At 35.7% G+C, this 22242-nt stretch overlaps 1 protein-coding gene across 1 annotated transcript in view; it reads right to left on the reverse strand.

Annotated features, from left to right (window-relative positions):
* Positions 1-21443, reverse strand: part of SYN2 (synapsin II) — a 127669-nt gene extending 106226 nt beyond the window's left edge. The window contains exons 1-4 of the mRNA XM_026066402.1: positions 21436-21443; positions 17712-17769; positions 15384-15475; positions 11329-11485 (exon numbers count right to left, since the gene is read on the reverse strand). Of these exons, the coding sequence (XP_025922187.1) occupies positions 11329-11485; positions 15384-15475; positions 17712-17769; positions 21436-21443 (315 nt within the window). The remainder of the gene's footprint in view (positions 1-11328; positions 11486-15383; positions 15476-17711; positions 17770-21435) is intronic.
* Between the last annotated feature and the right edge of the window lie 799 nt (positions 21444-22242).

A 22242-nucleotide genomic window follows, 5' to 3' on the forward strand; every position in this document is an offset into this window, starting at 1 on the left:
GGGGTCCTTGGTGTCCAACAGACTTAGAGACAAACACTGTAGACCCTTCAGAGGGAGAAGAAATTATCAAGTGATTGATGAGGAAGGGGCTGGAAGGGAATCTTTGACATATGTACTCTGTGGGAAAGAATTTATTTTAACCAGTTTTTTTCACCATGCCTTATTTTTAGTTTCTGTGTTTGTGTTTTGCTGGTTTTTTTTTAAATTACTGTTATCTGAAGAGTACCTGTGTCACTCATTTTATGCTCTGCATTATATTTGCTCTTTACTGTGATTGACCTACATGTCTCCTGTTATACTTTAGTAAACATGAAATACTTTTCCAGAAGGCTGAGTATATACACATTTGATTTGCTATTTGATACCTGATATGAGACTCAAAGGGAACAGACTGCTGGCTGTAACTTACACATTTCGCTCTGTCAGCAGCATCTGACAGACAACTTAATGAAAGTATTCAAACTTTCGAAGTTCATTGAAAGTTGGGCATGGCAACCTAAAAATGAAACCGCATACAAATCAATCTGAGCACGTTAATGGAATACAGGAAAGAGGCAAACTGACAAAAGAGCTTGATGCCCTTCCAGTAGTTTTCCATTATTACCATGCAAAGCTAAAGATAACACAGTGCGACTACGAATGGAGAGATAAGTTATATGGAACCTGCACTGTAATCCAAGTGGATAGTTTTATAACACCGATAAGGTGTTTTCCAAACCTTCTGCAGTCCCAGCTGATATGAGAAAGTGGCAACGCTCTGGGCCTCACTGAGCTGAGCTGCTCTCCCCCACTAGATTTTTATTCAACTCTTGCTGTTTGACCCATCACTCTGGGACTAACAGCATCTCTTCCTTCCTTCCAACCTTGACTGCAGCTGATGTTTCCTCACCTCTCCAGCTCCCTCTTTATCCCTTGGGCTGCCACTTTACAGCTCCTGATGAAGCTACTAAGCCCGAGTGGATTGTGCTGCCTCTCCCCCAAACCACGTGGCTGCCCCTGTCGCACTTTCCCCAGCATTTCCCAAGGAGTGTGTTTGGCGTCTGCACCTCTCCTGCTGAACGCGTGCCTCTTCTCCGTGAGGCACATCTCGCTGTTTGATAATCACTCTGTAAGTAACAGCTAGAATATTTTCACATCAGAATTGGATTGACAAGGCACGTAAATCATTAAGAATTTCTAAAGGACAAAACTAAAGCCTTAAATAAAAACCTCATGCCTTTGGAAGGACTGCAGAGCTTTTGCTTACAAATTATCAGAGTGCACCCATGAGAGGAAAAAAAAAAGTTTTCTCCACCAGTTGGAAAAGCTAAAGAGGGATTTTAAAAAAAGCTAAAAGAGGATCAGAGTTGGAAACAGAAAAACATTTCATCTTGGCTTGCAAATTTGAGTAGCAAGGCATCCGGCAATGAGAAACACCTGGGCCAATGAAAGAGGCAGTGACCAAATCTGTAAACAGTGAGGAAAGTGAGATTTAAGGAAGACATGCAGATTCAAAAGAAGGAAAAATAGTTATTAATGAGCATGAAATGTAGAAATAGATCTAGACATTTGTTAGAAAAGAATTATCAAAAATTAGTATCATGAGACCTAGATCAAGACTCCTTCCAGAATGTTTTATTTTAAAATGAAAAGTTACAGAGGGAAACAAAATTTTATGGAACTGAGTCATTCCTGAGTCATTCAAATAAAAGCAATGAGAATGTGCAGTTCACTCCACTATTATGGGAACATCCAGTTCAGTGTCCTATTCAAGGAAACATTTGTGCACCTGCTCACTTTAACAGCACTTGGGCATTTGCTTAAACACTTCTCAAAAGGGTTTGGGGCTTACTACAATAAAGAGAGGGTTTTTTGTTTTTTAAGATGCTAATATCCTGAGATTCTCCAGTTCAAAGAATAAATTTTTATAACAATATTGAATTCAATGAAACTTTACAGTAAAGTAGGAGGAAACCTACCCTATTACACAAATTATTTTTGCAGACATAGCGCTCCCTTATTCATTCATAAGCAGTCTTGTAGCTAATGAAAGTTTGTGCAGATGTAGAGGTGTCTCTGTATGAAGTTACTTTCAGAAACAAAATGTTATTTCTATACTTAATTGTTTAAGCTTGAAGAAAAAGTCATTTTAAAGCTGTCTAAATATACAGTTAAATTACTTTTTTTTTTCCATTTTCTTAAAAGGTACATGCAATCATGTGCATGTACAAGACACTCTCTTTTAAGACCATGGGCTATTAGCTTGCATATGCTCTACTGGCTTCCAGCTATTCACTCACGTACAGAAACACAGAGAAGATCTTTGAAGGGGCCAGCATCCAAACTATGCAATGCTTTATAGCATTTTAAACTGGATTATAAACTTAGAGAAAAATATATTTCACAGAACAGACATGTTATTTACCAGACTTAACAAAAGAAACAAGGCAACCACACTTTGCATCCTGCAAACTGCAGTTCAGAATAGAAACTAAACATAAATGAATGACAGCAAGGAAATCAGATGGCAACACTAGCACTGGTCAGAGTTTTGAAGCTCATGTGGGAGAAACGTAGCTGTGGGAGGGAGGAGGACGTAGGACAGAGTGGAGCTTGGGACGGGGAGGCAGCACAAAGGCAGCCTGTTTCCAGGATGGGTCACAAATTTTTTTTTTTTTTTCTAGGAAAGGGATTCTAGGTCCCAGCTTCTCCAAATCACTGGGTGACCATAGCCTTATAAAAGAAATAGATATAATCTCTATCTAGTATCTGGCTAGTAAAATTTATCCTCTAAGGTGCTTTCATGAGGAATATATCACACGGGTTTGCTTTTTAAATTGAAGATTGCACAGGAAATCAAAATGAATTTACATAGTCTGGCCTTCATTTATGGATATTTGACTTAAGCAAACAAAAAATATGATTGTTGAATTTCAGTACTATACTAGCAAAAGCAGATAATACAGAGCATATGAACCACAGTCTTACAGCCTTACCCCTATTTAAATATAGTTTCTTTCAGTAGAAGCTAAGGAGTGGTTAAAAGTCTGTTTTGATTTTCTGCCACTAGAAACATTCAGTGCAATGGAAGTCTGTTATGGATGTCAAGAGCTCCTACCGCTGCTCTTTAGTGGAGAGAAGAGCCAGGCAGAGTGACAACAACCTACCACAAAAGTCAAGAATGTAGTGAAAAAATCTGAGTCTATTTTTGCATTAAATTAGCCTCATAACAGTAAACGCTGACAAAAGTAATGTTGCTTGTAAAAGCAAGTAACGTTCAATGTAGTATTCTGTCCCTTTTTATTGCAAGAATAGGTTAAACTCAAAATATCTCTATATTGGTGCAAGACCAAGAAGTTTAAAACATTTTCACCTTCATTCTGACACAGTTTTGAGAATTTACTTTCAGCTCTCGCACTACAAATCCATCAACATGTTTTGCTTTAACTGGCAGACTGAGCAAAGAGGCCAAAATCTTTACTGGCTGACAGCTAATTAAACTACAGTTTTTATGCCCAAGAAAGTTCTGCTCAGATCAGGGCTGAGACACACTGGAAGAACAGCACGTGGACAGTTTGTTCTCTAGCCGCCCTATAGATAAACAGAAGTCTGTCTTCTAAATCCAATACCTTTCATGTGAATAAAATCCACAAAACTGTTTTAAAGAAAGACCTCTATCATTTACGTAAATATTTGAAAATATGCAAATTAAAAGTGTTAAGAGATTGGCACACAGTATCAGACAGAGCTGTTCAAACCTTGCCAGCCCCACGACTGTTCCGAGTCCCGAGAATGCAGCTCCACTGCTTGACAAACAGGACAGCACCTGACTTCCAGTGCTGAAGTGAATGAAAGCAACTGCTCTTGCTACAGTAGTGTCCTAAAATGGGAGGGTATGAAAAAGCTACTCAAAAAGTTGTCTGGGTGGGGTCTGAATGCTTCTAGCCCCTGGCTGCCCATGCCCCGGGCATTAGCTATCAAACTCATCAATCGTGCCACAATCTTTGAAACAATAAAGTTCAACGCTGGCTCGAGGTTTCATTCAATGAAATATATAAACTATAGCCCTTGACCCTAACACAGATCTTAATGTTTCTAAGACTTCTACTGTTAACAGACATTAAATTTGACTGTTCCTAACTTCCTTCCCTGAATCTGAGTCAAAGCCAGATTGCAGGGACACATTTTCTACCTTTATCCTTCAGTAAGGACCCTTCTGGCATATAGAGAAGTGCAATAACCAGCCCGATTCTAACCTTTTGTTCAGCATTATTGTACATATTTCTTTTTTGTTAATGAGCACAGAATTTTCATAAAGTGCAATGAATATTTGGTAACAAAATTTGTATTTTCTGGCTCCAAAATAGACATGAAGTATCACTGAAAGGCCTCTCATAAAAGTAAATTTACAGTAAATAGGTTTTCAAAAGACTTTTCTCCTTGTGCACGTTCATTTTATCTGTTTTTCATTCTCCAGAAGATATTTTGACACAATCCTGAAACTCATCTGTGTGGTTGTGTCTGCCTATTAGCATAGTTTCAATAATTTGAGTCAACAGGAAGCTGGAATGAACACAACTCATTTCTTTTATATGCTTCTCCCCGCAGAGCGCCTACAAGTTTCCTGCCAGTGCCCCAATCTGTTGCTCAGATTAGAAGAGTAAGGCTTGCAGGGGGAAAAGCACAAGAGAGCAACTTCTACCAGCAATACATGAAGAAGGAAGAAACAAGGAGGGGGGAAATACTGTAATATCATAAGAAAGCAACAAAGGGCATTTAAAATAGACCTTCTAAAAAAAAAAGCAAAGTGAGTGCTCAATAAGACAAAGACAGATAACATCTGCAAAAGAGATGCAAAGCAAAATACAACACACGAAGGCATGGAATTAGGTAAGCTTAGCAACAGGAACAAGAAAGAAAAAATGTCAAACAACTTGCTAAAAAGGTATTTGGCTATTCAGTCATAAGCTGTAGGAAAAGAAACAAGCAGGAGATTTGTAATAACAACAACTTTGGCTGAAGTAAAAGCCATAACCAGCCTTCTCTCAGAATGATCACTGACAAGCAAGAAAATCACTTTTGACATGATAAAGCGCTCTATGGCCTTCCCTGAATTTAAGGTTCTTAATAACAATAAACTCCTACAATGAAGCAGACAAAGTCAAGGGATCTTTTGAAGATGTTTCAGTACAAGATAGGTTTACATCTGCAACGCTATGATCTATTGTGCTAGCAAATGCTAGGATCTTCCAACTGTCTTTAAAATAATACAGATGCATCCATCTTCTGGGTTTTAATTCCACTCTGTGACCACCAGTAAAAAGCTCCTATTCTTTTCCTTTACCTCCCAGATAATTAGACTGGAGAATGACGTAGCAGTTTGCCAAAATATCAATAGCTTTTTCTTCACTGGAGGCCAAGGCTGTTCAACACCCAGCTTTCCCATCCATGCAGTGACAGATGTCCCTTCACAAGCTGCTATGACTATGCAGTAGCTTGACATGCTACAGTGGGCTTCTGTTTCCCCTCTACGAATATATCAGGCCAGTATTCAAGCTAAATACAGACCCTTCCAGCCTGGCAACAGCTAATTAAGGTCATATAGCTCACAAATGTTTTCTGTAGACCTATTATGTTGCAGGCTGTGTCATCTCCTTCACCAGAGTAAATGTGTAATTAATGTATCAGCAGATCCTTGGAGCATTCTAGACCAGCCACTGTTACGGAGCCTCCCGAGGCACAGAAACAAAAGAACAGATCTGCAGCCAGCCACAGATGCTATTTTTCTCCTTCTTAGTAAAGGAATGGCTATCACAGAATCTGACTGATTTTATGAGGATTTTCCTTCTCTTTGAGCATATAAAGTTGGACTAGACAATTGCTGCAGTTCCACAGTCTTTGCACTGTTAAAACGTTATCTGAACCTAGAAGCAGCAATCCAGCTACTATAATGTATATAATTAGTGTGTGATAGTTAAGGTTTAACAGAAATAAAGTGCTCTATCTATAGTAGCTATGGACATTGAACCTTACAGTCCCTGACAACTCAGCTGGAGATCTGTGTGTTTAGGAACGTCATTAGTTAATTCCACCTCATTGTATAATTCCACTTATTGGCTATCTGCCATACACAATATGGATGAACAGCTAATAATTTGTGATTTGACAAGACTGCACCAGTATCATCAATATTTGCAACTGAGAATATAATCAAAAGAAGGGTCCACTTAATGCAGACATTTAGCCATGCAAATTTCACATAAATCTTAATAGGCAGTACACAAAAGGATACACACAGGACAGAAGGAATTTTTTCTTTTTTAAATCAACCCAATCCACAGGAAAATTGTTTTGTATTATATTCCCAGCCTTAATCATAAACATGGTATTTTATCTGTTCTTGCAGGTGCTGTCATTGTCATCACATTTTCCAATCACTTCTGGCCTCCACAATTCCTTACATTTCTTACCTACACCATGTGCTATTGGAAATATTCTATATAATTCCATTAGCATCAGTTAATGGAATTTCTCACTTATTTCATAATAACATTTTCTAAAGGAAAACAGAAATACTAAAATATATAGATCACTACTTCAAATAATTTCAAATCATACCTTCAGGTACTTAGGCCAGTTTTTTGTTTTTCTTTTGATTATTATAAAAACTCCTTGATAAGCGTTTTACAACAGGTTCTGCTCACCGTTAGACAGGAGCAAAATTCTGAGATCAGTCAGGAATCCAGTGAGGAGAGTGTAATTTGACATAACTTTAAATCGAACTTGGCCAATTTATTGTCTCGTTTGAGCAGGGCAAGTAATACACAAGGCTCTTACTTTGCAACATGTCAATGCAACAAAACATTGCAGCATGGTAAGAGAAGATAGGAACCTTAAAATGATTCCTCCACAGCTCTGCATGTGCTTAATAACAAAGAATAACACTTTTTATAAAACTCATACTTCTCCCCTAGGTAAGGGGTTTTCTGACATTCTTTCTAGCTTTTAGGCTAAATCCATATCAGAAGTCTGGATCATGAATTTTTCATGAGCTAATAGTATTATCACAGAAATGAAATAACAGGAGTACTGTAATAATCCCAAATCATTAACATATTTCAGTATGCAAACACTTCACCACACAGATGCATTGCAATATCTTCTTTGTCACAGTTGCTACTATCATAAATTTTCAAAGGGTGGTACAGTGTTTTGAACTTTTGACATACACGTAAAGGAAATAGATATGTCCAAACACTGGAAAACACAAGTCTTAAGACTTACTTTAGACCAATGTTCCTGGCAACCTTCCCCCTGCTCCCCATCTTTCTATAAGATCAGATTAAATACAAATTGCTGTCTATTGGGAAAGGCATTGAAACCTATGTCTGCAGACAGAGGATGAAAAGCATTGCACTGAAAAATTAAGGGCAGGTGCTTCAAATTCAAATGAGGGGTGTGAATTGCTCCTCCCAGTTGAAAAGAGACCTCTGCAACTTGACAGTGCTGTGCATCTGGAGCTGGATGCGCCAATAAAAGTAAAGACCTGATACACCAAAGTATAGTAATTAAAAAAAAACGAACCAAACAAATAAAAAAAAAAAAAACCCACACACCTTTTTTCTGGGATTCTAACTATTCATTTTCCCCATAGCCCTTTTATAATCAAACTAACTTTCCTCACCCCCACAAGCAATTTTACACTGCTCCAGATTTTACGCTGTTGTGAATAAGATCACAATTACTGCCCACAGCTGATTCGAGTATTTTTCATCCTTTAAAAGACCATTACATTGGACACTGTGCAACCTGGCTTTTTCTGCTGCTGTAGAAAACGTAATACACTTCTGTCACTCAAATATTACCTTCAGGAGGTTTTTCATTAATTGATAAAGATTCTGACTTACAGCTTTATCTAGAGTTGTGCTTTATAATTGCTTTTTATTAAGTTTTTGAACCTGCATGTAATTTTTCTAGGAACAGTTTTCATAAAAATATCAGATCATTCTTGTTAACAAAGGAGCTGACCAGAAAGGCATCCTTCATGAGCTACAAGGAAAGCAGGCTTATCTATGGTAAGTCTAAGCACAGGGCTGCTTAGTTACACTACTGCAAAAATTGGCACAGACAGTTATGACTGCTGAACATACTTGTGAAATACTTTCTGACAGCAAGATAGACTTCATGAAAAAGTACATGCGGTATGAAGTTGCACTTACTTTTCATTCTTATATGTACATGAAGACTACAAAAAAATACATAACTGGAATGACAGCTTATTCCAGTATTGAAGCCAAGATGAAAAAGGCAGGAATTAAATAGGCAAATGTCCTTAACTTCAAATATGCAATTTCAATTTCACCAGATCATAAAGTTCTGTATATAAGAGATGTGGCACTGGCAGGAGGCTCAGTATCTTTAACCAGTGCTGTAAAAGTTGAACTGTTTTCTGATCAAGGAACTCGCACAAGAATTCTGCTAGTTTTGTCTAGTTATGATTTAACTAAGTTTGCATGAAAGTTCAGCTTAAATATATGTCATTTGAACAATGGGAAACACTGCTGGATTCACCAGCCTAATGCAGGTCTAGGAGCATGATACGGGCATCAATGGTTTTGTACTCTTAATGCTACCGTATGAGGAGTGCACCCTAAGGCAGTAAGTACACAAAACTAGACATCAGCTTGCAGAAATAATTCTCTATGGGCAGGGCAGCATATATGAATTAGGTGTCATCTAACAAGCCAGAAGATAATAAAAAGCAAAAACAAGAATTGAAGGATTCTGCTTCATTATTTGAACTTTTAGGAAACTGGCTGAATCAAAAGATTGATGGATTTGTACTCTGGAAGTATTTCTTCTGAGCATGGGCTGAAACAGGTGATAGCAGTGACTAGCTTACCTAAAGCTGATAAAGATTTTATGATGGTCTGGAATGAACATGGTAGTGAGAGAGGTGCAGACAACCGCAAAGAACAGAAGTCAGGAAATTCCAAGTTAAATCCCAAAGAAGCCTCCTTGTGTTTGTACAGAGACTATTTTTATGTTCAGATTAAAACTCCACACTCTTTTAAGTGGGATCTGACTAAAGTTCAATGCCCATACATATTTATAATGGGAACCACTCACACGTTCACAGGCTCAGCTTATGGTCACAGGTAATTAACACACGTAACTGAGGCCAACAGCGGAGCAAAGCACGACCGCGTTCACAACACGTGAATATTGCCTCCACAGCATCACTGTCCGCTGAGTTGCGGTGGGCACGCGTTCAGGCTTCCTCCTCTACTGCGCATGTTAATGAAACAACTTCTGTACAGGGGACTATAGCACATAATTAAAAATCGAAAGACAACTGTTTGAAGCATGTGACCTGTCTGACACTTGAAAATGTCTCTAGTATAGCCATGTCTGAAAGGAAATATCTGAGATGTGAAAGGCACTATTACTTGCCAAGACTGTGCAAAATCTGAGTATTTCAAATGAAAACATATTCTAGTTGTCAGATGTAGAAATGGCAAGTTTGATTATTTTTTCTCTGAGAATTTTCTTTCTTCTCCATGTTGAAATAAAACAAGCTCAGCTGAAAAATATTTTAATTTCATTTACATCTAGACTCAGACAAACCATGGAAACTTCACCCCAAAAGGAAATTCTTGCAAAAAGCAAGGAAAACCAGACATGATGATTCAAAAGAGAGCCACTTCATAATTAACTGCTAAGTCACACCTTAAAAATATTCTAAGGTAATTCTGAGATTCTTTATTTTTAAATGCCTATGACCCTAACTTCAGATAGGGACTTATAGCTTAATGCTTTATTGTTTGTGAGGTATGCTATATGCAACAAAAATATGCAACATGACTTAACTTTTTTACATATGTAACCTTATATTTGTTTTTGCACAGTGTCTTCCAATTATTATAACAAATACTTCTATAAGTCCCAGATATTACCATACATAAGAGTGAAAAATCAGCACAGACTTGTTATGTGCAACAAGACCAGCTGTAGGAAAGAGATATCTTTTTTATTGGTTTGGTGGAGGAACAGCCATGAGTCTAATGCCACCAAAATATTACAAGGAGGAATTATTCATTTACTTTTTATTGCATCACTATTGCATATAAATGCTACTGTTATTGCTTCACTGCCCAGCTTTATTGCATACCATGAATCAAAGCATTAAGAAATGCCACACAGCACAGAAAATAAGTGATGTATTAAAGTAATGGATTCAGCAATGTACAATATATATTCTAAAAAGTTATAAATACTCTGTCAGTTATTAATTCCCTGAAGTAGTTTATTGCAACGTATGATAAAAAAAAAGTATGATAAAATTAGCTGCAAGAAGTATATATTAAAATCCAGTGATTATTCTTTAGAGGGATTTTCATAGCAAATGTGAAAAAATAAACATCTTTAAGGCAATAAAAAGAGTAAGATTAAAACTTCCCTTCAGTGCGAAAAATACTGTGAAGCATTATTTTCTTACCCAAGTTCGAGAAGAAAAAAACATATGAATCACTGGCTATTTATAATCAGTGGTATTCTTGAAAGTTTCATTAACACTTGGGCAACTGAATATATTTATTAAAGGGACAGTGATTGCACCATCCATAATCATCTTTTACAACACATTTTAACTCACTGTTACTAATGTGTAGTTCTTTAAACCATACCCTTCCTTCCTGCGCACCAAAATGATCACTGAATTATCCACATCATTACACAAAATAAAATGAAAAACAGAATTGGCTTATACACTAAAACTGTCAAATATCAGTGATTCTCCAATTTTCTTTATTACTCTGGGTGTAACAGAAAACAGATCAACTCCTACCCCATATGTACAAGATTATGAAAAGAGCTTTCAAATGAGGAAACTAATAGCTTCATATTTCCTTGCTAAAGCATAGCCCAAAAAATTTCACGGGCATGAGGAAAACACTGGCTAAAAGTCTGTTTAAATTATGTTCAAAACCACAAATATGAAAAATATTCTCAGCTTGCTTTTCCCAGACAAATTGTGAATAAACACACTTTTCTCACTAGAGGAAGGATGTTAACAGCAGATAGGCTTTCCATTACTTTCCTCCCCTTTATTTCACTATTTTTAATATATTTTTTCCTCTCTATCTCCACTATGCCTACAGAGGCTCTTTCAAAAAATGACTTAAATGCATTAGGTTGCTTTTTATTCCTTTCTATTCCTTCACTGCTCTGTTAAGTGACTTTGCAATTTGTCACTTAATATTCATGAAAGCCAACTAAAACAAACAAACAAACAAACAAACAAAATCACTTAATTTTTGTACCAGGAGAACTTTTCAGTATGTCACTTACCACCCATGGTTTGTCACAGAAGTTATAGATTGATTCCAGGGAGTTGACACTAGGGATGCCTGCATACTGCATTCCAATGATCAAATTACGGAAATCTTCATTTTCTGCCATACTGAATGAATGTTGTCGAATAAGGACAAAATCAGGCCTGAATGATCTACCAAGAGAAAGATACATTGCTATTAATCAATGATCAGATTATTCTTCCTTCAAAGTAAAATCTTAAGGGGGAAAGATGGCTAGCCGATGAATAGAGAAGCACTTAAATAACACTCAAAACAAAGGTAAATGCTATAAGACAGAAAAAAGTATTATGAACTTTATGAAAATCTCTCTATTATTATTTCTTAACCATTGTTCAGAAAACATCAGCATCTAGTAAATAATGTCTCCGCTAAGACGACAGACAAATTATCATGGCTTTTCATTTTGTTTTCCCACTGAAAGATAATTCATTTATATAAATTCCACGTATGTTCTTAGTTTATTGCTATGTACACCAATCCCTGAGCAATAACAATCAAAAATGAAGCAGGCAAATGTCTCTGCCAGAAACTTAAGCAAGTAGTAATGCTTGGCTTCTTGGGCAGGATTTTTCTTTCATAGTTATTGTCAGATTGTCAGAAAAAATAGATGAAGCAATCCTGTTGCTTGCAAAAAGAATCATACCACAATTGGAGGCAAAAAAAAAAAAAAGTAGCTTTTGATCAAGACATGAAATAGGATTCACTTGTCAAAATGAATATATAAATGTACAATTGCACTTTTTTTTTCTTGTATCTAATCAGAACTTCCTGTGTTGCAACTTGTTTCCAGTGCCTCTTGTCCTTTCGCAGTGCACCTTTGAGAACCGTCTGACTCCATGTTCATCTTACTTAAACATTGACATTTAGTTCCTGAAGGTGGTTATGGAAAACAGAAGACACAGGACAACAGGACAGAGTCCCCAGTGCAGGGGCAATTCAAAGATTCTCTTCTGTATTCAAATTTTATAAGGTGGATTGATAACTTGAAGCCATCAATCTCCTGAAAGAAGTGAAGGGTAAACTAAATTAGTGTAATAAATTAGTGTACATTATTTTCATGCCCTTAATAAATATGAGCTGTATACCGGAGTGAAGAATTTCAAAGACCATAAAATGATTCAGAAATCTCACTCCAGGAAAACAAAACAAAAACAAAACAATGAAAACTCATGTTCATATCTCTTAAGCAGTTTTGAAGTTTCCAGTCTGAATACAGTAGTCAAAGTGAATCAGCTGGATTCTTAAGTTGGCCTTCAAGTGTAATGCATAATTTGGCACAAACAAGATTATAAAGATTTGTAGTCAGTAGTCATTAAATGCCACTGTAGACTGGATGACCAAGTTTCCAAAGACTATTTGTAGTACAGTTCTGAGAACTTGTGATCTAGGTTTCATAGGGGAGAGCCAAGTGTGTGAAAAGTAAGGAAATTTAATTTACTGATACAGCATGAGTATAATACTTAAGAGGACTAATGATGCCTTAATCAAAATTACAGACCACTCAGTGAAAGGGAGAGACGTCGCCCCTGTCGTTTAAAATAGTGCTAAGGGGATTACAGATCATCTCAAAGATGGCACTGTGTTCTTAAATAAAGGAAAGGAGCAGGAAGTGTCCTTTAAAAAATATATTTAATGAACCAACTGGGAGGGGGGAATGTTCCTTTAAAAATATATACACATATATATATATGCATATATACACATATATATACACATATACACACACACACATTCTGCTCTGCAAAAATTCCTCAAAGGAATGCAATGTATTTACTTAATTGATAATGTGAGTTTTAGTTCTGTAATTATTGCTGGACAAAATGATTGTGTATACAAAAGAAATACATGAGAAAAATTTTAATCCTGGCTTAAAAATTTATAACATCCAAAATCTCAGCATTTTGTAACAAGAGATGTCACTTTCCATGGTTTGATTTTCATTCACAAAAATGAAACAAGCATTTTGCCTATTATAACCATTTTTTTTCTCCCAAACTAAAGACAGCAAAATTGTGTCATGGAAACGCGTACAAATGTGTTTACTATTATTTTGCTCATACATCTATGGTACAAGGTCACTTTGGACCTCATATTAATAAAATACAAGCATTTTTCAGCATTTTCAGTTATTTAAGCCTTTTTAGTAATATGTTCAGTCCAGAATCAATGTGAATTTTGATATCAGCAGGTCCAAGAGTTCCTCCAGTCTCTCTTGGCAGTTAAAACAGGAAGAAAGAACAGAACATGCCACACATCCTATTGTCCAAACCATATTTAACGCTGGCTTTTAAATGAGGTTGCTTACCAACTGAACGTGTTAGTCCTGTCCTTCAGTAGCTCTGCTTTCCTTAGTGACACAAGAACCACATTCCAAGCTTCAGGCAATAAGCTTCACAAACTGACTGACTAGGCTCCAAGCAAAATAAAGATTAGCACTTATCTGAAGATACAGAACATTTTTGAAAAATACTTTTGCTTTTCAAAAATGTTCTGGATATTCAGATAAGATACTTATCAGACAAACAGAGAACTGCTGTCCCATCATGTCTGCATATCCTTCTCAAACCAGACAGCATGCATGCATATGCAGATATTTCACACAGATATGAGTGAAACTGATAAATTTCAGGTAGTTCTATTTGGTTAAATACATTTATATTACTCATAAAACTGGAAATATTATAAAATCTTTGCCATCCCACTATTAGACTTGTTTGTTGGCAAGATCAGATTTTTCTGTTTCTTAACATAAACAGCAGCTTTACCAATTTTTCTCATAAACAGCAAAGATATGTCCTTTTAGATGCTATTTTCTTGAGGTTCTCAGCTCTCATCAAATACTGACATGTTTTGATGCTAACTTGGCATCAATATTTTTGTTCTATTTGGAAAATTCTCTACAGAAAAGCCATTAAAAGAGCAGTGATCAAAATTTCCTAGCTCTAAAACTTTATTTGTTGAGAAAAAATTAAATCTCTTACTCTAAGGAAATAATCATGTGGATTTGGCATAGGTGGCTGTTGTATTAAGTTGCAGTATTTTTAGAATACACAGGAGATTAAACACTTGTAAGTTTTAAAGTATAATGTACACTTATTTTCAGTATTTTTCTTCCTGATTTTTTACACGAACCAATAGAAATTTTCAAATCTTTTATTTGAACAGATGCTGAGCAAAAACATGAAGTTACAAGAACCGCTGTATGCTCTCCAGCTCCCTGAACTCTTATTCTTGCCTAAAGATAAACATAAGCAGTAAACTACAAAGTCACTGTTAGTGGCCTGATTCACCTCTCTGAATCCAATTGTTCAGCCAAACAAGTACTACCCTCAAGCCATACTTAACTGCACTAACAAAAATAGGAATAATTCCCACAAATTAGATAAAGCATAGGACTACCTGAAATATTTTTTCTAATACTTACTTAAGCTTTTACTTTGCCCAGATGTACTTCTGTGTTTTCTTCCCTTACATTTATAAGGCTGTTCATGTCCTCGCTGAAAAAAATGGTAAAAATTACCCTGCCTTCAGTTGGAATAATTCTTATTTGAATAAAATAACCTATTGGGGAATCTCAAGCTTTTAAATTGAAATCTTTCAAAAGATAGCATATTCCAGTAACTACACTGAGATAAGCAGTATCACTTGGCCCCTTTTCACTAGAAAATACTTAACATAGGAAACAAATATTCTCTTCCAGAAAAGTCTGGCATGTATAAAATCACCAAGACTGTCATAGGTTTGACGCAAAGACGAGGCCCAAATCAATAAGCCCTGACTCAAATCTGTCTTCTCTAATGATCAAAATGTCAAGAGATTCCCTGTCACAAACAGGACTTACTGCACTGATGAGATACTTTTTTTTTTTTCCTACTTTTTATGCCAGTGACTGAGGTGCACTGCATCAGTCAAAATCCCTATTGCACATGTACGATAACACAACTAAAGAGAAATCATTCAGTACCTTTTACACTCATACATTATACCAACTACTATTTTTTTGCTGTTATTCTATTTAGTTTTTCTTACCTGACAACTTTAGTGCCATTTCGAAATACTTGGATATCTACTGCATAATTGCCATCAGCATGGGCTATCAAGTTGATTTCTGAAAATTCTGCCTACAAAAAGAGGACTCACATAAGTCAGTCTGTCTGTATTTCACCTTTATTTATCTAAAGCCCTTCTTTTAAGTCTTAGTATCTGAACTGCTGACAATATACATTTGAAACATAATTAGCACCAAAAGCAGATAAATTCAAAGCTATTTGGCACACACGAAGCACCACATTTGCAGCAATTCTAACATACAGAAAGAAAAGTTAGAAACTTTATATTCACTATATTCATGCCGACATAAAAGCATAGAGATTATACTTTTGCTTTGTGTGGTATGTCATAGGAGATTAATATAGACACAAAAAATTTGCACCTTAAGTTCTGAAGAAAATATTACAAAAGTGATCTTAAGTTAAATATTGATAAAGTATTTTCTTATGACATGTGGTAAGTGTGTTTTTTCTCACCTTCTCTTCACATACTTTCCCCATTTTTATTTTCTTTTTGTGCATTTGCTCCTGTTTTTTAAAAATCCGATGTTATTGAACAATTAACTTGCAAAATTTACAAATAAAGATTTTCTTTTTAAAGCATCTTCACACATTGGAAATGTGACATGTAAAAGGATTCAAATCCATAATCTGATCCTCCAGTTATTTGAAATAAAAGGACAGGATGTTTTTCATTTATCCATACTCTTTCATCTACTTAGACTCTCAAAGCACTTTACAATAACATTACACAGCAAAAAAATTGAAATGCAGCCAACTGTCTTCTGGCGGATAAATAAAAGAGTCTTTGCTGTCCCGGACACTGATGTAGAACAGAAGGCATCAGAATTCTCCTTACTCTCCTTCTGCAAAATGATGTCACTGAAAATCCTTCTAAGTAAAATCTGTGCAAGGCTTTCAGAGCTTAGTGTTCAGTTAAGGCAAGTGTCAACTACTCTAACCATTCTTCCAATACAATGGCCTAAGTATGCACTTGATTTCGGACATGGATAGAGCTTCATTAAATGCCATATGTTTTTATAAACTTTCTTGGATCATTGTTAAAATGCAGGGGGCACAGTTTTAAAATTAATGTAAAAATAGTGCAAACGGCAAGAGATTGAAGTGTTTGCATAAACGCTGACAATGTTACAGAACCTTTCATTTACTTAATTGGACACCAACAACCGATCTCTACCATTCATAAACCATATTAAAACAACTATAAGGATTCACAATATAGGTTTTGCGGTTTAAAAGCTTAGTAAGTGATAGAAAATATTGTAGGTTATAGGTAGGATGCTCTAAATACTAAAAAAATAAAAAAATGTTCTCTGGCATTAGGAAGAGAATACTAAAGTAGTTGCTAGTGACTATTTGTACAGGATCGTCATGGTGTTGACATTTTGCAGTCAGTTATGATTAGCAGTGCTCAAAAACCTTCAGCTTCTTACTGATAAAAGGAAGTTCTTCCTACAAGAGACCATATGAAGGAAACTCTGGGCTTATACAGAGATTTTTTAACATTAAAGAGTGTGTGTGATGTCAACTACGTGGTGTGATGCCAACTACGTGATTTGACCTATATATGAATGGTATTTTGAGGTCCAGATAGCTTGTCTCCTTTTTCACCTCTCTCCCTCATACACACACACACACACACACATATATATATATATAAACCTAAATGTTATACTATTATATTGAATTTAGATAAGCTGGATCCACACAGTTAATGATAATTTTCCCTCATTCTTAGAAATTACAATAACAAAACATTGCAGTTTAAGTAGTGAAACTTCTTATGATGTCATTTTTTTTAGATTTAAAGATTGAAAAGCAGTCAAAGGACTTTTTTACTGCCTTAGTTTCAGAAATCTAATTCAAATAAAATTGCTATAATTTCTAATGCACTCAGAATCGTATCTCCATGTTTATTCAATGCTAAAAAAAAGAATGCCAACACTGCAACCAGAGTGCATGTATATTCTTCAGTTAAAGAATTACTAGTGATACAAAAATACAACATAATTCATGGATTGTCTGGGAAATCCATAGTCTGTAAGCAACAGCTTTTGAATATTGTATATTTTCAATGTTGTGCAAATTATTTTGGGAATCCTCTAAAAGTATTAAAATTAAAATGAAAAACTATAACCAAACCTTTTATTTTTTTTTACCCAACTGACTTTTTTTTTTTTTTAAGTACATAGGATTCTCTCTCAATATATACACACACACACACACACATATATGCACACACACATATAAATTTATATATAACATAAATATTAAGTCATTTAGTTACCTGTTCAACCTTTATGTCGTATTCTCCATGGACCTTTTTTCCACGAAAAGCCTTGGCCCTGCAGGAAAAAAGAGAGAGAGAAAATCAAGGACATGTATATCTGTAATCAGTAACTAGATAAAGCTTCCTGTAGCTGTGTCTTGAAAATACACTTGTATACTAGATGACTCTACCTATTACATATACACAAACACGAAATTTCTCTTTCCCTTGACATCCTTTGTCCTTAACATCCTATCACACAGTATTTTGTGATTAAAAAGCATATCCAGTGTGATTATCAACATTAAAGTGTATATTTTATATACTTAAAGTATACTTAAATATTGCTAAATACGTCACAATTCGCTATTAATATAAAATGTGTACCATTAACAAGGTGCAGTCCTGCTCTCATTCAAGTCAACAATGTATATTGATATTCACATTAATGTGAACTACATCCTACCACCATTCATGTTAATCTTTAACCCTGTAGTTTATTGTTTACAGGCTTACTGGAAACACCATATGCTTAGAAACTTTATATTGTTTTTAAAAAAAGTATCAGAGATACTGCAGGCTGCAGTCACCAAATTTGTGAGTGCCTGATTTAAAATACAAATATCATCAGTCTGTCAAAATTAAAATATAGTCCATATTTCATCTCTGACAAAGGCTAATGTGTCTTTTGATACCACACAGCCCTCCATTTCTTTACTAACCAATTTTACTTTTTCTAGGCTAATCTTAAGACAACTTAATTAATTTGAACAAGCATTTATGAACTATCTCATGCACTGAGATTGCTGTGATAAAACAGCACTGAACTCAATGAACTGTTCTCACAGGCCTGATAAGTAGACATTGTCTTAGGAATCTGTCTGTTCTATGTATCTGCTTTGGACTTGAATGAGAATTAAAAAAAAAAAATACTGTTTATAAAAGGGAACTAGTGGCATACAACACTTTGATGTTGGAAAATGGACATGGTATTGGTAATGCCTTTCTTTGTACCTTCTTTTCGCAACCCCGCGTCTAGAGTACAGTCTCCCTCTTTTACCAAATTCAAGCCATAAAGCTGTTGCACAATTCAAAAATGAAGCAACACAGAACATCCTCCCAAGAGTAAAAAAACCAAACAGTCCCCCCCCAAACTTGGAAGACATAACTTCCATTTTCAGCATCTGACAAAACATTATTTATTATATTAAACTAAGTCTACTCATCAGTGAAAGTAATGTGTACTACATAATAAGACAATTCATTAATTGCTTCCAGCAAATCTTTTTCCCACTGAGGTCAAGAAGAGTTTCACCACTGGTTCAGCAGTGGAAGAACCAAATTTTACAATAATTAACTGAAAACACTGCCTTTGTCAATATATTTGACAGTAAAGGATATCTTAGGTATAATGGACAACTGATGGTAAAAAGCGTACAAAATGTTTATACTGAAATGGCATAATGAAAAATTGTGCAGCAATTCTGTACGAATAAGCAATTGGCAAGAAGATAACAAGGAAGAAAACATTGTGTACTGGTTTATACTGACTTCTTGTGATGAATACAGATGAAAAAAGCTTGGAAACCACTGTTTTACTACAGCAGATGCATACTCAGGATAATATTTAATATTTTTGCCAATAATGTAAGTAGAAGTTAAATATACTGTATCACAGTTCTAACTTAAAGAAATATTATTGATCACTGATTCTTCCTTCTGAATTTGTTCTGAAATTCCATATGGAGAGTATGCAAATTCTCTCCTGAAAACTGAAGATGTCTGCACACAGCTTAGGTTTTGTAATGCTGTTTATGTTGGAACATTAGCTGGACCACGTTAATTAGTAGGTGCAGGAAAGCCAAGGACATCCATATTACTCGGGGAGAAGTCTACAAGAGCCACAAACAAGAAAGGAAAGCTTAATTTCCAAAGATAAGAACACATCTGCCTCTGCAGAAAAACAACAAATTCATAACAACAGATGGCTTAAATGCCTCTGCAGAAAAATTAAGATTTAGCATTCTGAAAAATATTTAAAACTCTAATTCTGGTCCCAATGAATTTAACCACAATACTATTGTTGAATTTTCCTGGGAACGTGATGAACTCCTAGATTTTCTTCTGATGCAGCAATAGCTGAGGTAAATACGTTATTGGACATCGTGTAAAATAAGTTTCATTTAAAGGAAGTATATAGGCGCCATAATTCAATAAAGTTACAGTGAAGCCTACTCTCGGACACTGCAGAATAAGCTTTGGGTAGTAAGTTTAGTTTCTGGAATGACGAATGGTAACTTGACCATACACAGAGACTAAACTTCCCACCGTGCCTACTCTAACAAATAAAAATAATTGATTATTTCTTCATGAGAGGAAATGGAACTAGGAAGTTGCAAAGAGCCAAAGAGAGGCTCTTCAGTTCTTTAGAGTTAAGTCCATTACACATATTGGAGCGTGCTCAAAACATTAATTAAGGCAAAACGCTATCCCTTTAAACGCACCTTTTCTATTTAAACATTGTTTGGATGAGGCAACTTTAAACAGCTAAACTCTGGCATGGTTCACATTTCAACAAATGACTTCAGCTTTCAAAATAAACAGTAAGTACTGAAATTATGCCATCTGGAGCTTGAAAACAAATGCTAAACATGAAAGAACTAAAACATTTAAAGAGACTTAATTTCAAAGCAGCATTAACCACCAATCTTTATAAAAATGCATAGTATTCAGTAACAGATACTCTCCAAATGTTGAGCCCCAAACTGCAAGAATTTACATGAATTTCTCTAAAAAATAACTTACAATAAAAAGTTGCAAGTCGGTCATCTCAGAAGAACAAACCCTGAGAAATTCTTAGTATGCATTTGCTGTGGAACAGAACCTAGTTTGCATTTTATGTACAGTACTTAGGAAATACAGTCATGCCCTGCTTGAATTATTTCCTATCTGCAATATGAGAAATATGCAATCCTATCAAAGACATTTATTTCATACTTTAATTACATTATTTTACTGAGAGAAGAGGAGGCGCAAAATGATCCGTGCTACTCATTTACAGAATTTCACTTAAATATAGTTTGAAATCCTAGTTGGGCCTTATCACTATCAGCACGGAGCATGGAATACCTATATACCAGCTTCTAGAACATCTCCGGAAAAAAAAAGTAATACTTTCAGCATCAGGATTTCTAGGCAGGGCATTTGAAAATAGCGTGAGGTTAGCTGCCAGTCTGAGGAAGGTTAACACAACAAGTGTGCCCCAATTCAAGGAAAATTTGGCAGCTCATTGTTTGTGATTTCTTGAGTCGAATGTAGGGAAGAGAAGGAGAGAAAGTGGTACCATTATTCATATGAAACTCACTGGGTAAAACAGAAGCTTTCCAGAGCCAAATTTGGAGAAAATGGACAGCTACTAATATCAATGCCCCCTACTAGAGTAGTTTGCATGAACTCTTATGCTCAGAATCTTTTCCAAATAAGTGAAATATTTATATATTTCTTACTTATTTAATTTTCCGGATAAAAATCTTGCACATTTAAAATTAAACAACTATACAATATACAGTTGCCACAGATACAGCCAAATATGAACTCATGTTGCTTATTTAACTTTGGCAAGGACAAGGAACAAAGTAGTGAAGACAAAATGTTTTGAATATGTAAAAAAGAGCTTAAGATTTCCCTCTTAACACAGCAGAGCTACCTCGCAACCACACACATTCCCACAGCGTATCCTTACGCCGTCATCCCGTGCAATCGATGACGTCAATAAGCAAAGCACTGACACTGCTGCTGCTTGCAACTGGCAACGAATCCCCTGCTAACTGCAATAGGTTTCCAATTTGTCAGGTTTTGTGCTTTAACTAACACAGCAATGCAGAGTTAACCTACAACAGCTTTTAATAAAGTCAAAAGCATGCATCCAGTACACAAACAGGGTCCAATCCAGCACAGCACTGCTCCTGCGTGTAAGACCACTATCTACATAGCCTTGCAAACACTTACACTGCAATTTGCACTTCTTGTCCATTTAGTGCAACACTTTCAGTCTGATTTCAGTACAGAAAAATACCATAATGTGAACAGGATTTTCAGTTTGAATGTTGATTTCTAGGCACTTTTGCACAGTGAACTGTGAACTAATCACTGTTCATATCAGTAAGAACACGGTATGCTCCAAAAGAAATATAGTGCCTGTTTACTACAACTAGACAAAAGTTTGTTCATCAATTAGAACAGTAGCACCCTCTAGGGTACACAAATTGCAGGCTTTCAACGTGTATAAACAGCCAGCATAATTTACTTCAAGCAAGGTAATGTGTGTGTACATATGTATACACACACACACACGCTGTAGTCTCAAATAACTGGGTTACTGGAAATATTATATGGATGTAAAGATTTTGGCAGACTACTGCCACAGAACTCAGGCCAGATCTCCATGAACTAAAACTCTGGATCACTAGCCTCAGTCACAGAATAGAAAATGTTGCAGGGATAACAAACTATGCCAAGTTCAAATCTGGTTAGAAATAAATAGTTATTT

Source organism: Apteryx rowi, unplaced genomic scaffold (genome assembly GCF_003343035.1).
Source record: "Apteryx rowi isolate R43461 unplaced genomic scaffold, aptRow1 scaffold_240, whole genome shotgun sequence".
In the NCBI taxonomy this organism is placed as follows: Eukaryota; Metazoa; Chordata; class Aves; order Apterygiformes; family Apterygidae; genus Apteryx; species Apteryx rowi.